General features: G+C 45.9%; 1 protein-coding gene across 1 annotated transcript in view; it reads left to right on the top strand.

The window, feature by feature from the left end:
- Positions 1-9227: 9227 nt before the first annotated feature.
- Positions 9228-15563, top strand: part of gucy2f (guanylate cyclase 2F, retinal) — a 109907-nt gene continuing 103571 nt past the window's right edge. The window contains exons 1-2 of the mRNA XM_072477395.1: positions 9228-9914; positions 11381-12196. Coding sequence (XP_072333496.1) covers positions 11452-12196 — 745 coding nt within the window. The 5' untranslated portion in view covers positions 9228-9914; positions 11381-11451. The remainder of the gene's footprint in view (positions 9915-11380; positions 12197-15563) is intronic.

Here is a 15563-nt window from a genome sequence, read left to right on the forward strand (position 1 = left end):
GGCGGGGAAGGGGCTTGGTGCCATGCCTACCAGTGCCGAAGGGCCTCCGCCAGCCGGCGCACGTTGGCACATGTGCGGGAGCGCCAGTGTGTGCTGGTGTCATCCCGGCACATGCGCGGGAGGGTTCATCTCTGCATCGGCCATCACGGGGGACCACAGCGGCCGATGCGGAGGAATAGAGTGCCTAGAGTGACTACACAGCACAGGCCTGCCCACAGATCAGTGGGCCACGATCGCAGGCCAGGCCACTGTGGGGGCACCTCCCGGGGCCAGATATCCCCGTGCCCCCCCCCTCCCGAGAACCCCGGAGGCCGCCCGCGTCGCCAGGTCCCGCCGGTAAGGACCTATTCCAATTTACGCCAGCGGGACTGGCAAAAAACATGCGGGACTTCAGCCCATTGCGGGCCAGAGAATTCGGGTGGCCCCGGGGCCCATTGAGTCACGCCGGTCCCCACCATTCTCCGAGGCGGGCGGCGCGATTCACGTCGGGGCGATTTTTGGGGGACCGGAAAATTCGGAGGACGGCGGGGGCGGGATTCATGCCGACCCCCGGTGATTCTCCGACCCGGCGTCTGGAAGGGTCTGGAAGAAGGCAATGCCTGGGTGGGAGGGGTCTCTGATAATGCTGTCTGCCTTCCTGAGGCAATGGGAGGTGTATACAGAATCAATGTGGGGGTGGCAAGCTTGTGTGATACGTTGGCTGAGTTCACCACACTGCAGCTTCTTGTGATCTTGGACCGAGCAGTTGCCATACCAGGCTGTGATGCAGCCGGATAGAATGTTCTCTCTATCGCACATCTGTAGAAGATTGTGAGAGTCGATGCAGACATGCCAATTTTTTTTAGCTTCCATAGGAAGTAGAGACGTTGTTGGGCTTTCTTGACTGTTGCATCAACGTGAGTGGACCAGAACAGGCTGTTGGTGTTAGTGACCCCCAGGAACTTAATGCTATCGACCATCTCCACTTCGGAGGCATCGATGCAGATGGGAGTATGTGTCATGCTACGCTTCCTGAAGTCGATGATCAGTTCCTTGGTCTTTCCAACATTTAGAGAGAGGTTGTTTTCGGTACACCATGCAACCAAGTGACTTATCTCCCTCCTTTGTCTGATTCGTCGATGTTTGAGATACGGCCCACTACAGTCGTATCATCCGCAAACTTATAGATTGAGTTGCATTATTTCATTATGAGGTATGCGAGACCTAAATCACAAACACATATCCACCCAATCCATCCCCATTATATAAGTTTCCTTCCCAGTCTCTACATTGGTAACTAGTCAGTCCTTAAATCTGTGACAAAGCATCCACAATCACATTACCCTTTCCAGGAATGTGTACAATTTTGACATTGAACTGTTGTAATAATAAACTCCAACAGAATAACCTTGTGTTGCGGGTTTTAAACCTCTCTATAACTTCAAGTGGATTATGGTCTGTATAAACTAAGCTTACTTTATTGTCATATCGGACATACACTTCAAAATGCTGAAGGGCTAATAGACCTGCCCCTTCACGCAGGTCACTGGCATCTTTGGCCACTTTAATGGTGTGAAAAGGTCAGGGAAGACCAGCATCGGTTTGTCCAGCATCACGGCCTTCAATCTTCCAAACTCTTGGTGTTCAGTGGACCACAGCATTTCCGCTTGTTTCTGCAACATGTCCAACTTGAACTGTATTTCAGTCTCTAACTGAGACAGTCTCAATGGTTTTAGTTGAACCATAGAACATAGAACATAGAAAAATACAGCACAGAACAGGCCCTTCGGCCCACGATGTTGTGCCGAAACTTTGTCCTAGATTAATCATAGATTATCATTGAATTTAAAGTGCAGAAGGAGGCCATTCAGCCCATTGAGTCTGCACCGGCTCTTGGAAAGAGCACCCTACCCAAAGTCAACACCTCCACCCAACAGTAAGGGCAATTTTGGACACTAAGGGCAATTTATCATGGCCAATCCACCTAACCTGCACATCATTGGACTGTGGGAGGAAACCGGAGCACCCGGAGGAAACCCACGCAGACACGGGGAGGATGCGCAGACTCTGCACAGACAGTGACCCAAGCCGGAATCGAACCTGGGACCCTGGAGCTGTGAAGCAATTGTACTATCCACAATGCTGCCCTTAAGAACAAATAAATCTACACTATGTCATTTTACCGTAATCCATGTACCTATCCAATAGCTGCTTGAAGGTCCCTAATGTTTCCGACTCAACTACTTCCACAGGCAGGGCATTCCATGCCCGCACTACTCTCTGGGTAAAGAACCTACCGCTGACATCCCCCCAATATCTTCCACCATTCACCTTAAATTTATGTCCCCTTGTAATGATTTGTTCCACCCGGGGTAAAAATCTCTGACTGTCTACTCTATCCATTCCCCTGATCATCTTATAAACCTCTATCAAGTCACCCCTCATCCTTCTCTGTTCTAATGAGAAAAGGCCTAGCACCCTCAACCTTTCCTCGTAAGACCTACTCTCCATTCCAGGCAACATCCTGGTAAATCTCCTTTGCACTCTTTCCAAAGCTTCCACATCCTTCCTAAAATGAGGCGACCAGAACTGTACACAGTACTCCAAATGTGGCCTTACCAAAGTTTTGTACAGCTGCATCATCACCTCACGGCTCTTAAATTCAATCCCTCTGTTAATGAACGCTAGCACACCACAGGCCTTCTTCACAGCTCTATCCACTTGAGTGGCAACTTTCAAAGATGTATGAACATAGACCCCAAGATCTCTCTGCTCCTCCACATTGCCAAGAACTCTACCATTAACCCTGTATTCCGCATTCATATTTGTCCTTCCAAAATGGACAACCTCACACTTTTCAGGGTTAAACTCCATCTGCCACTTCTCAGCCCAGCTCTGCATCCTATCTATGTCTCTTTGCAGCCGACAACAGCCCTCCTCACCATCCACAACTCCACCAATCTTCGCATCGTCTGCAAATTTACTGACCCACCCTTCAACTCCCTCATCCAAGTCATTAATGAAAATCATAAACAACAGAGGACCCAGAACTGATCCCTGCGGTACGCCACTGGTAACTGGGATCCAGGCTGAATATTTGTCATCCACCACCACTCTCTGACTTCTATCGGTTAGCCAGTTTGTTATCCAACTGGCCAAATTTCCCACTATCCCATGCCTCCTTACTTTCTGCAGAAGCCTACCATGGGGAACCTTATCAAATGCCTTACTAAAATCCATGTACACTACATCCACTGCTTTACCTTCATCCACATGCTTGGTCACCTCCTCAAAGAATTCAATAAGACTTGTAAGGCAAGACCTACCCCTCACAAATCCGTGCTGACTATCCCTAATCAAGCAGCTTTCCATGACTTTGCCTACCACCGAAGTAAGACTAACTGGCCTGTAATTCCCAGGGTTATCCCTAGTCCCTTTTTTGAACAGGGGCACGACATTCGCCACTCTCCAATCCCCTGGTACCACCCCTGTTGACAGTGAGGACGAAAAGATCATTGCCAACGGCTCTGCAATTTCATCTCTTGCTTCCCATAGAATCCTTGGATATATCCCGTCAGGCCCGGGGGACTTGTCTAACCTCAAGTTTTTCAAAATGCCCAACACATCTTCCTTCCTAACAAGTATTTCCACGAGCTTACCAATCTGTTTCACACTGCCCTCTCCAATAATATGGCCCCTCTCATTTGTAAATACAGAAGAAAAATACTCATTCAAGACCTCTCCTATCTCTTCAGACTCAATACACAATCTCCCGCTACTGTCCTTGATCGGACCTACCCTCGCTCTAGTCATTCTCATATTTCTCACATATGTGTAAAAGGCCTTTGGGTTTTCCTTGATCTACCCGCCAAAGATTGTTCATGCCCTCTCTTAGCTCTCCTAATCCCTTTCTTCAGTTCCCTCCTGGCTATCTTGTATCCCTCCAACGCCCTGTCTGAACCTTGTTTCCTCAGCCTTACATAAGTCTCCTTTTTCCTCTTAACAAGACATTCAACCTCTCTTGTCAACCATGGTTCCCTCACTCGACCATCTCTTCCCTGCCTGACAGGGACATACATATCAAGGACACGTAGTACCTGTTCCTTGAACAAGTTCCACATTTCACTTGTGTCCTTCCCTGACAGCCCATGTTCCTAACTTATGCACTTCAATTCTTGTCTGACAACATCGTATTTACCCTTCCCCCAATTGTAAACCTTGCCCTGTTGCACGCACCTATCCCTCTCCATTGCTAAAGTGAAAGTCACAGAATTGTGGTCACTATCTCCAAAATGCTCCCCCACTAACAAATCTGTCACTTGCCCTGGTTCATTACCAAGTACTAAGTCCAATATTGCCCCTCCTCTGGTCAGACAATCTCATACTGTGTTAGAAAAGCTTCCTGGACACACTGCACAAACACCACCCCATCCAAACCGCTTGATCTGAAGAGTTTCCACTCAATGTTTGGGAAGTTAAAGTCACCCATGACTACTACCCTGTGACTTCTGCACCTTTCCAAAATCTGTTTCCCAATCTGTTCCTCCACATCTCTGCTACTATTGGGGGGCCTATAGAAAACTCCTAACAAGGTGACTGCTCCTTTCCTATTTCTGACTTCAACCCATACTACCTCAGTAGGCTGATACTCCTCGAACTGCCTTTCTGCAGCTGTTATACTATCTCTAATTAACAATGCCCCCCCCCCCCCACCTCTTTTACCACCCTCCCTAATTTTATTGAAACATCTATAACCAGGGACCTCCAACAACCATTTCTGCCCCCTTCTATCCAAGTTTCCGTGATGGCCACCACATCGTAGTCCCAAGTACCGATCCATGCCTTAAGTTCACCCACCTTATTCCTGATGCTTCTTGCGTTGAAGTATACACATTTCAACCTATCTCCGTGCCTGCAAGTACTCTCCTTTGTCAGTGTTCCCTTCCCCACTGCCTCATTACACGCTTTGGCGTCCTGAATATCGGCTATCTTAGTTGCTGGACTACAAATCCGGTTCCCATTCCCCTGCCAAATTAGTTTAAACCCTCCCGAAGAGTACTAGAAAATCTCCCTCCCAGGATATTGGTGCCCCTCTGGTTCAGATGCAACCTGTCCTGCTTGTACAGGTCCCACCTTCCCCAGAATGCGCTCCAATTATCCAAATACCTGAAGCCCTCCCTCCTACACCATTCCTGCAGCCACGTGTTCAGCTGCACTCTCTCCCTATTCCTAGCCTCACTATCACGTGGCACCGGCGACAAACCAGAGATGACAACTCTGTCTGTCCTGGCTTTTAACTTCCAGCCTAACTCCCTAAACTCGTTTATTACCTCCACACCCCTTTTCCTACCTACGTCGTTGGTACCAATGTGCACCACGACTTCTGGCTGCTCCCCGTCCCCCTTAAGGATCCTGAAGACACGATCCGAGACATCCCTGGCCCTGGCACCCGGGAGTCAACAAACCTTCCGGGAGTCTCGCTCGCGACCACAGAATCTCCTATCTATTCCCCTAACCATTGAATCTCCTACTACTATTGCTTTTCTATTCTCCCCCTTCCCTTCTGAGCCCCAGTGCCAGACTCCGTGCCAGAGACCTGGCCGTTAGGGCCTTCCCCCGGTAGGTCATCCCCCCCAACAGCATCCAAAACGGTATACTTGTTTTGAAGGGGAACGGCCACGAGGGATCCCTGCACTGTCTGCCTGTTTGTTTCTTTTCCCCTGACTGTAACCCATCTATTCTTGTCCTGTACCTTGGTGTGGTTACCTCCCTGTAACTCTTCTCTATCACCCCCTCTGCCTCCCGGATGATCCGAAGTTCATCCAGCTTCAGCTCCAATTCCCTAACACGGTCTTTGAGGAGCTGGAGTTGGGTGCACCTCCCGCAGGTATAGTCAGCGGGGACACCGGTGGTATCCCTCACCACCCACATCCTACAGTAGGAGCATGCAACTGGCCTAGGCTCCATCCCCTCTTACCTTACAGAATATAGCTGCCCTGTGGGCCAACTGGATCTCCGCCCTCCGACTCTGCTCCCAGTCAGCTGCACTCTCTGTAAACTCCTGGCTCTCTTCTCACTCTTTGCGGAAATGTAGGAAACAAAATGAAAGGAGCACCTTACTCCCTCCTCACCTCACTCCCTCAGTTGCCAAACTCTCACTATAGCACTCAAATGCACCAAATTCAGCACTCAGTGCAAACCAGTTGTGGCTTTATTGGTTCAGAATTTCTGATGTCGACATCATGATTAGAGAACCCGTTGGAGTTTTCGTAACCATAGCCCCTATCTCCGTTTAGTAAAACAGACTAAACAATTTGTGCATTGCAGATTTCAACTGGCTCCATGAATTCCTGTTTTTTGTTAACAGATGTGGTTGCAGAATTACTACCTGGTTCTCCATCCACCTTCCCCTTAATTTTTAAAAGGAATTGATTACTGATTATTTCATCTCCTTTGCTATTTGCTTCCTTTACCTTGAAGAGGCACTGTGGACCTTTAAAAGGATGTGTGCTAACCAGCCGTTCACTTGGTGTCACTTCACAGTCCTTGCTGTCCTTGTCCTGACTAACTGATACCATTTTAACATGTATATTTTCCTTCAAAACACGCATGCTCTGGGAAATATTTGCACCTGAAATGGATGGTAATGGGTTTACTGGAAGAGATGTTACCAAATCCCTTTTAGGAAAGTCCAAGTCACCTTATTCTTCCTATCTTTGGAAGTATTTCTTGCCATTTGTTCAAGATCGATTAGTGACAGGTCTATTTGATAGCAGTTGCTTATCATTACTTCATGATCAGAACCAAAATCGGATTCAGAACTCTTGTCTAATTCTTTATCACTGTTATTACTATTAGATTCTGAATCCTCTTTCTTATGGCCACCTTCAGTCTTGGAATTCTCAGAATCTGGTTTTCTACTAGATTTTATCTTTGTGAAAAATCTCTGCGAGGAATCATTCTCATCGAGGTAATTTCATCCATATCAGCAGAATCCGATTCACTGCCATTGTCATTTGAAATGTGATCAACGTCTTTCAACATTTCTTTCCTTGAGTCGTTTAATGCCCAATGCGTTTTCCTAATTCCCACATGCCCTACCATTTGGATCTCATATGCTGCCTGAAGTACTTCCCTCGGACTCTCTACACTCATGGGTGAAGCTACAACCTTCACTCTTGCCAAATCATTCCCCAAACGTAAGTCTACTCTATTCACTGGGAATTGCTTAACCATTCTGAAAACTACTGGACCTGACACTAAATCACGTACCAATTGTACTTAGTACAGAGAAAACTGGGATATAATCTCCACCTATTCCATTCACTAATACCTTAGCTTTCATTGAGGTTTCTGGAGGAACAATCAAATCCTTCTTCAGTAAGACAGTTTGAGTAGCATCTGTGTCCCTTAGAATAGTTATGGGTTTAGCTCCATCAGTTGAGGAAAAGGGGGTGATCTTCCACTTAAACAAAACCCCCCAAAAGTTGTACATATCATGCTTAACTTACATGCTGGAGTCTTTTGAGAAGGTAACAGAGAAGGTTGATAAGGGCAATGCTGTTGAGTTTTCAAAAGACTTTGAGCAAAAGTCTCGTTCATTAAATAAAAGGGAAAGTAGGCACTTCGCTAAGAAGTTGGCTGAGAGACAGGAAACAGAGAGTAGTGATAAAGGGTTGTTTTTCATATGGAGGAAGGTTTGTAGTGGCATTCCCCTGGGGTCAGTGTGGAGACCCTTGCTCCTCCTGATATATATTAATAACCTAGACTATGATGTGAAGGGCATGATTTCAAAATTTGCAGATGATGTGAAGATTCAAAACATTGTCAATTGTGATGAGATAGTCTTGAACCTCAAAAGACATAGACGTGTTGGTGGATTGGGCAAACAGGTGGTAGATGAAGTTCAATGCAGAGGAGTGTGAGGTGGTTCAATTTTGGCAGGACGAATATAGAGAGACTGTATAAAATAAAGGAATGCTCTAAATGACATGCTGGAACAAAGGGATCTTGATGTATGTGTATATAAGTTATTAAAGATGGCAGGGCATGCTGAGCGAGCAGTTGAGAGAGAATCTAAGAGAACATCAAGAACTGGAGGGCACAGATTCAGAATAATGGGCAGAAGGAGTAAAAGCGATGTGAGGAAAAAGGTTTTCGCCCAGAGAGTGGTTGGAGTCTGGAATGGACTTCCTGAGTGGGTGGTGGAGGTAGGTTTGATCGAGGTATTCAGAAGGGAATTGGATTGTTAACTGCTAAGAGAGAACGTGTAAGGTTTGGGGGATAAAGCAGGGGAGTGGGACTGAGTAGAATGTTCTTTCAGCAAGCCAGACAGAGTCGATGGTCCAAATGTCCTCTTTTTGCACTGTAAAGATTATGTGATCTTTACGGTAACCAGCCTAAAATAAACTACATTTTCTCATCAACATGTCTCCATCTTTTCCCACTTGCTTGATTTTTCCTTTCTCCCCTTTCCAGTTACTGAACAGTGAGTCTTTGCCCGAAATACAGGGAGCCCTGAATACTGAGAGCAACTTTGAGATTGGCATGGACTCACTTGGCAATGAGCGCCGCTGTGTAGCCGGTGAACGAAGCTGTCCGCTTTAAACGTGGACATTTGAGGGTTCCAGATTCTGATGGAAGAACTATCAAACTTCCAAGAATGAATGGGGCAGGAGAAACTGCTCATTCCACCCGGTGGGCTGTGGCGTTACAGCCGGACAATAAAGCGGAAATTTGGTGTCAGGATCACATTTAGTCATCCATGTCTAAACTCAGGAATTGAAACAAAGTGCGAGTAACAAGCATCTCGGCCTTTCAATGTGGCAGCTGTTCCGAAAGGTAGCTCTTCGATGCGTTGAGTGTAAGGGAGGCAGATTCACATATTAATACTTTAAAAGGAACTACAGTTACAATCAGAAACTTCCGTTGGTGAAAATCTTAGGCTGTTACCATCTGAACCTCTGTGGGAAGCTATGTGGGGGACTATCATTTACGAGACAGATTTGGAAACAAATCAAAGTGTCTACTGCAAAGGAAACAGCAACTTTCCGAGTCCACACTCCAAAGTAGAGACTCCCCTCCCTAAGTGGCCACATCTCCTGTGCCTAACCAGCCCCGCCCCCTCTCCAAATCGACACTGCAATCCGATTAACAGTAATTTAAAAAAAAAAATCGACTCTCTGTCCAGGGGTGGAGATTAGATCTGTCTCAGGATCCGCAGTGTGAATTGGAGGTCATTTGTGCAGGTAGCTTGTTGGAAGAGCACAGACATATCCGAGAGAGATAGAGAGAGAGGGAGGAATGGGGTGCTATCCTCAACTTTGAACAAGTGCATCTTGGCCACAAGTTTGGAGGACGTCTTTGCAAGTTAGGAGGCGCTAAGACTGACCAGAGCGGCCATGGTGGGACCTATCCACGGTGCTGAACCTCGGGTGCCGCTGTCCGCGGTGCTGAATTCTGACGCGCTGATCAACACTCCAGTTGGGAAAGCTCCGTTCTCTCCCACAGCCCACGAGAAATACCTTCCTGGGATAAATAAAATGTCGAAGGCGATGGATTAACCTTGCAGGCAAAATAGATGTTCCTTTCTCTCGTCTCGGTGCAGGAACTTGATTGAATAAAGAGCTACCCGTTTCAAAAAATAGAAGCAAAGTGTGTATTTTGACCATTAAGGTGATGTTGGTTGAGTTAGCAGTCCCTAGGAGGGGGATACACATGCTAAATCATTAATGAAGGCGATGGGATTCTAATGATATCGTGCATTGGATGGGTGTTTTCCTGTAACCTCGGTTGAAACCCGGGGAAAGTGCAAGTCCTGGCCAGCTCGAAGAGACGTGCGAGGGTCAGCGAACTAGAAACTGCGCGTTAATCTATCTCTTTGTCACCTTGGCAAGTGGAACTGCAAGAGGTTATCGCAGTCTTTGTAACACAAGGTAAATTAGATTCTTCAGGCAAAGACCTCGTCAATGGGTCGCAGTAACGTTTATAGTTAACTAGTAAGAGTATGTCGAATGCTCCAATAAAAATGAGCTGACATCTTTGCCAATAACTATTTTAACATAGAAACACAGAAGAGGGGGACAGGGCAATAGTTGTGTTTCCCTAGGTTTGTGAATTTTATTGCATTTACTGTACACGAAAGCCTGGAAAATGGTTACAGCCCAGAGTGAAGCAAAAAATGTGATTTTATTTTTTTAAAGTCTGAATATGGCACAATAGTTTCATCACAAAACTGGTGTCAGAGTCACCACGGGTTCCTGTGTGAGATTTAAATGCAAACTTTCAAATGTAGTACTGTCTTACAGGTCAAAATATCCACATGTAATAGATTTTGATCAGACGAGGAACGATAAGAGTGTCTTGTTGACAGGTTTAAGATGAGCTGAGCTAATAGATTTAACCTAGGTAATCTCTATTTGAATTACTGGGGCCCCTGTTGCAGGTCCCAATGGACAATTACCCTTGACATTTTTGGTCAACAGTGTAATTTTAAATGTTTTATGCTCATTTACTTTTTATGATATGCATGCCTTTTTAAGAAAAGTGTTAAATCACTTATTTGGAGAAATATGCCCGCTGATTATAATGTCTTCAAGGTCATTTGACATCCATGTACACATTTACATTTAAATACAACTTTTAAAAAATCCAGATCAATATGTCTTATCTTTGCTTCTATTGTTCTGAACTGATTTGCTTTGGGCAAAGTGATTTTTAATTAATTTTGTCTGTCCTTTGCCTTCAGTTGTGAAGATCACCCCATCCATTCATTCTTCTGTGTTAACTATTTTGCTAAAAGTCAAAATTTAGAGGGTTCAAACACAATTTGGATTTCTTAACATTATTTTGGTGTCTTGAAATGTATAAGCTTCGCTAAAATCTTCCGGGTATCATGACAGTTGTGGCCAGAATAACAAAATTAAGCGCACTTTTCCAATTCCCCATTATTAATCAAGCAGCGTGTTGTGTCGTCATCAATCCTCATGTCAGGCAATATTTAAAAAGGAGTCTTTCAGTATGTAAAATAACCCCCTGATAGTTCGCACCAACATAAAGTTGTGTTTGGAAGGACAAATTTTGAGGTCCAAAATTATTCAGTCTTTTGTAATGTAAATCTAGTGCTCTCACCAAAAAATCGACTGAGGTTGGCGATCAGTTGAAGATTGCAAAACTGAGTTTGGTAGATTATTGTTAGGTAAGTGCATTAAGAGATATAGAGCAGGGCAGAAAAATAGAGTTAAGCTCAGATCAGTTACGATTTATCTGAATGCCAGAACAGGCCTGAAAAGCTAAATGGCCGACTCATTTTTCGACGTAACAATCGACCAATATGGTAATATCAGGTGTAATGATGTTGAGTACATCTCTCATGATACAAATATGTTGCTCATTTCTTCAGGGGCTGAGGTCACTATTATTCGTGAATGAATCCGACCTGTTCAGGACCTGGCTGTCGATGCTTCCAGGAAAATGCTGAGTTCTTGCTGGACATTAAGAGGCTATCTGCTGGAGTTCACTAATCACCCTCGATGGTACCACCCACCAAAGCAAAGGTTTTTTATGAAGTTGAAATTTTTCCCACCATTATGGTGGCTGCTTCTGGGAACATTAGTCTTGCCATATCACACACTCACTTTCGCTTTCAAGGTCGGAGTCGTCGGACCATGGAACTGTGACCCAATTTATTCCAAGGCTCTCCCGGGTATGGCTGCCAAGTTGGCCGTTGATCGAATCAACAAAGGCGGTTTCTTACACCACAGATATAAGCTTGACTATGTAGTGCTTCAAGATGATTGCCAGACTTCAAAGGCACTCAGTAACTTTGTGGAGTTTGAGAAACATGCTTCTGTATTTCTGGGTCCAGCGAACCCAGGCTATTGTGAGGCAGCTTCACTGATGGGCAAGAACTGGAATAAGGGAATATTTTCATGGGCCTGTGTTAACTTTCAGCTTGATAATGCCAACAGCTATCCTACGTTTGCGAGGACCTTGCTACCACCTGTCAGGGTTTTGTATAATGTGATGAAATATTTTCTCTGGGCTCATATTGGCATAATATCTTCAAATGAAAACATCTGGGTGGACACAGCCAACAAAGTAGCCAATGCTCTCAGATACAACGGACTTCCAGTTGGCATAGTCACCTCGATGGGATTCACCGATGAAGATATTGTGAAAACCTTAATGAAAATTAGAAATGTTCCTGACCTTCGAAGTAAGTTTGCTTAGAAATGATAGTGCTGTGATTGCGTGTAACTGCGTGTATGTATCGATTCATTGATACAGCAGGGTACTCCATGGCAGAGTACAAGTTATGTTTTCTTCAATTAGCTTAATTTCCATCTACTCGGTTCGAATCTATGGGTGTAGAATATACACTTCCGTGTCGTGAAATTGATTATTGGAGCATTGTTAATGCTTTCTCTTGTTCAAAGTTGTTCATACATACTTTTCCACATGTTCATAAACTCACCTCCAGAGACAGACATACAAACCTTGCAGCAATCCTCATGTAGACTTGAAAACAGACTCTTAATTAGTCGCAAAGAATATCGATCTAAACATTAAATATAATTTGACTTCAGTTCTCATTCTCACTTCATCAGCTGAGTTCTTTTAAGATTAAGAACATGGGGAATAGGAACAGGAGTAGACCGTTTGGCCCATCGAATGTATTCTGTCATTCAATATGATCATGGCTGATGTTGAACTCCATTTTCCTGTCCGCTCCGCTTAACCCTTAATTCCCTGACCGACTGAAAATCTGTCAAATTTATTCAATGATTGAGCAGCAAGGAGTCTGGGGTGGAGAATTCCAAAGATTTACAACCCTTTGAGTGAAGAAATTTCTCCTCATTTCAGAACTAAATAATCAGCCCTCTTAGCCTGAGACTGTTCCCCCCCCCCCACCCGGGTTTCCGATTCCCCGACCTGCGGAAGCAATCGCCCAGCGTCCACCCTGTCAAACCCCTTCAGAATCTTCTCTGCTTCAATGAGATCATCTCTCATTCTTCGAAATCCCAGAGAATTTACTCAGCCTAAAACCATAGGACAAGCCCCTCCTCCCAGGTACCAGCTCAGTGGGCCCTCACTGTACAGCCTCCAATTCAAGTCTATCTTTCTTAAATGTGGAGACTAAAACTGCACCCAGCAACCTAGATGTGGTCTCACCAAAATCCTGTACAACTGCAGTAAAATGTTTTTATTCCTGTGTTCCAATCCCCTTGCAGTAAAGGTCAAAGTACCATTTGCCTCCCTAATTGCTTACTTCATCTTTATTTTAAAAAATAAATTTAGAGTATCCAATTAATTTGTTTTCCAATTTAAGGGGCAATTTAGCATGGCCAATCCACCTACCCTGCACATCTTTTTGGGTTGTGAGGGTGAGACCCATGTAGACACGGGGAGAATGTGCAAACGCCACACAAGTCAGTCACTTGGGGCCGGAATCGAACCTAGGTCCCCGACGCCGTGAGGCAGCAGTGTTAACCACTGCACCACCGTGCCCCCCTTTTACTGTGTCTACATGCTAACTTTCTCTGTTCCTTGTACAAGCACACCCAGATCTCTTTGAATGTCAACACTGACAAGTTTCTCATCTTTTAAAACATATTCTGTTTTTTATTCTTACAATCGAAGTGACTAACTTTGTTCTTGCCAAAATTGTATTCCATCTAACATCTTGTTGCCCACTCACCTAACCTGTTCATTTCACTTTGCAGCCTCTCTCTGTCCCCCCTGCAACTTATCTTTCCACCTAGGTTGGTATCATCACCAAACTTCGATACATTACTTTCTATCTCTCCATCCAAGTGACTGATATAGGGCGGAATTCTCCGCCTTGCGCTGCTGGTAGTGCCGGTGAGGTGCAGAATCCAGTCATAGTGAAGAAAATGGAATCGGCGCAGGACGCCGATCTGTTTCCAATGCTCCAGTCCGGCACCTGCTGGCATCAGTATCAATGCTCGCTTAGCGGGTCGGGCACCATATTCTCTGGGCCTGCGCGATTCTCCGGTCCTCTGGGCCCTGATGTGGTGGACCTCGCGGTGGGCAAGTGGGTCACTCTTTAAGGTAGTTGCCCCCAAAGTCCATCCGAGGATCACCCAACACAATGTAAGACCTGCCCACTGCACCCTCACCAGAGACCCCCTGAATAAAGGCCCCCGCAGGGGCCACCTAAATAAAGAGACACCCCCACAGACGCTCCCTAAATAAATTACCATCCTTGAGATGCCCCTAAATAAAGGGACACGCCCCAGTGACCCAATAATTGAAGAGAACCCCCACAGAGACCCCATAAGTAAGGATACCCCTCCTCAGACACCCCAGAAAAGAGACCCCTGTCAGGAAGCCCCTCAGAACGAGACCCTCGTCAGGAATCCCCCAGGGAGAGATCGCTGTGGGAAGCTGGAGAGCAGTACAGACAGAGACAGTGAAAAGAAATACCACTTTAACACTCACCTGAGTAATACACTTGCTGGCTCAGACACAGGAAGCATCACCTGTCAATTCCTGGAAAGAGAAAACTAGTCAGCTGTGTTTAAGCCCCCTCAGGTCTTTGAGCTACCAGCCATTCATTCATTTCTCTTTGATATTGATTTTACAATTTTGTGATTGAAGCTGCCGCATACCCCAGTGGTCAGCACTGCTGCATTTAACTCCCTTCAGGCTTGAGTAATCTGAAGTGCTCTCAAGGCAATGCTTAAAAACATCAAGCTTTGCGCAGCACAGGAGCACCATGGTTAGCACTGTTGCTTCACCGTGGCAAGGACCCCGATTCGATTACCGGCTTGGGTCACTGTCTGTGCGGAGTCTGCACCTTCTCCCCGTGTCTGCGTGGGTTTCCTCCAGATGCTCTGGTTTCCACCCACAAGTCCCAAAAGACGTACTCGTTAGGTGAATTGGACATTCTGAATTCTCCCTCAGTGTACCCAAACAGGCGCCGTAGTGTGGCGGCTAGGGGATTTTCACAGTAACTTCATTGCATTATTAATGTGAGCCTACTTGTGACAATAATAAAGCTTATTATTGAGGGCAACACGGTGGCGCAGTGGGTTAGCACTGCTGCCTCATGGCACCGAGGTCCCAGGTTTGATCTCGACCCTGCATCACTATCCGTGTGGAGTTGACACATTCTCCCCATGTTTGCATGGGCTTCGTCCCCACAACCCAAAGATGTGGGTGGCATGGTAGCACAGTGGTTAGCACTGTTGCTCCACAGCGCCAGGGTCCCAGGTTGGATTACTGGATTGGGTCACTGTCTGTGCGGAGTCTGCACATTCTCCTCGTGTCTGCGTGGGTTTCCTCCGGGTGCTCCAGTTTCCTCCCACAAGTCCCAAAAGACGTGCTGTTAGGTAAATTGGACATTCTGATTTCTCCCTCTGTGTAACCGAACAGGCACCGGAATGTGGCGACTCGGGGCTTTCCACAGTAACTTCATTGCAATGGGGCTGGTTTAGCACAGGGAAAAATAGCTGGCTTTTAAAGCAGACCAAGGCAGGCCAGCAGCACGGTTCTATTCCCATTCCAGCCTCCCCAAACAGGTGCCGGAATGTGGCGACTAAGGGCTTTTCACAGTAACT

The sequence above is a fragment of the Scyliorhinus torazame genome, chromosome 15 (assembly GCF_047496885.1).
Source record: "Scyliorhinus torazame isolate Kashiwa2021f chromosome 15, sScyTor2.1, whole genome shotgun sequence".
Classification (NCBI taxonomy): domain Eukaryota; kingdom Metazoa; phylum Chordata; class Chondrichthyes; order Carcharhiniformes; family Scyliorhinidae; genus Scyliorhinus; species Scyliorhinus torazame.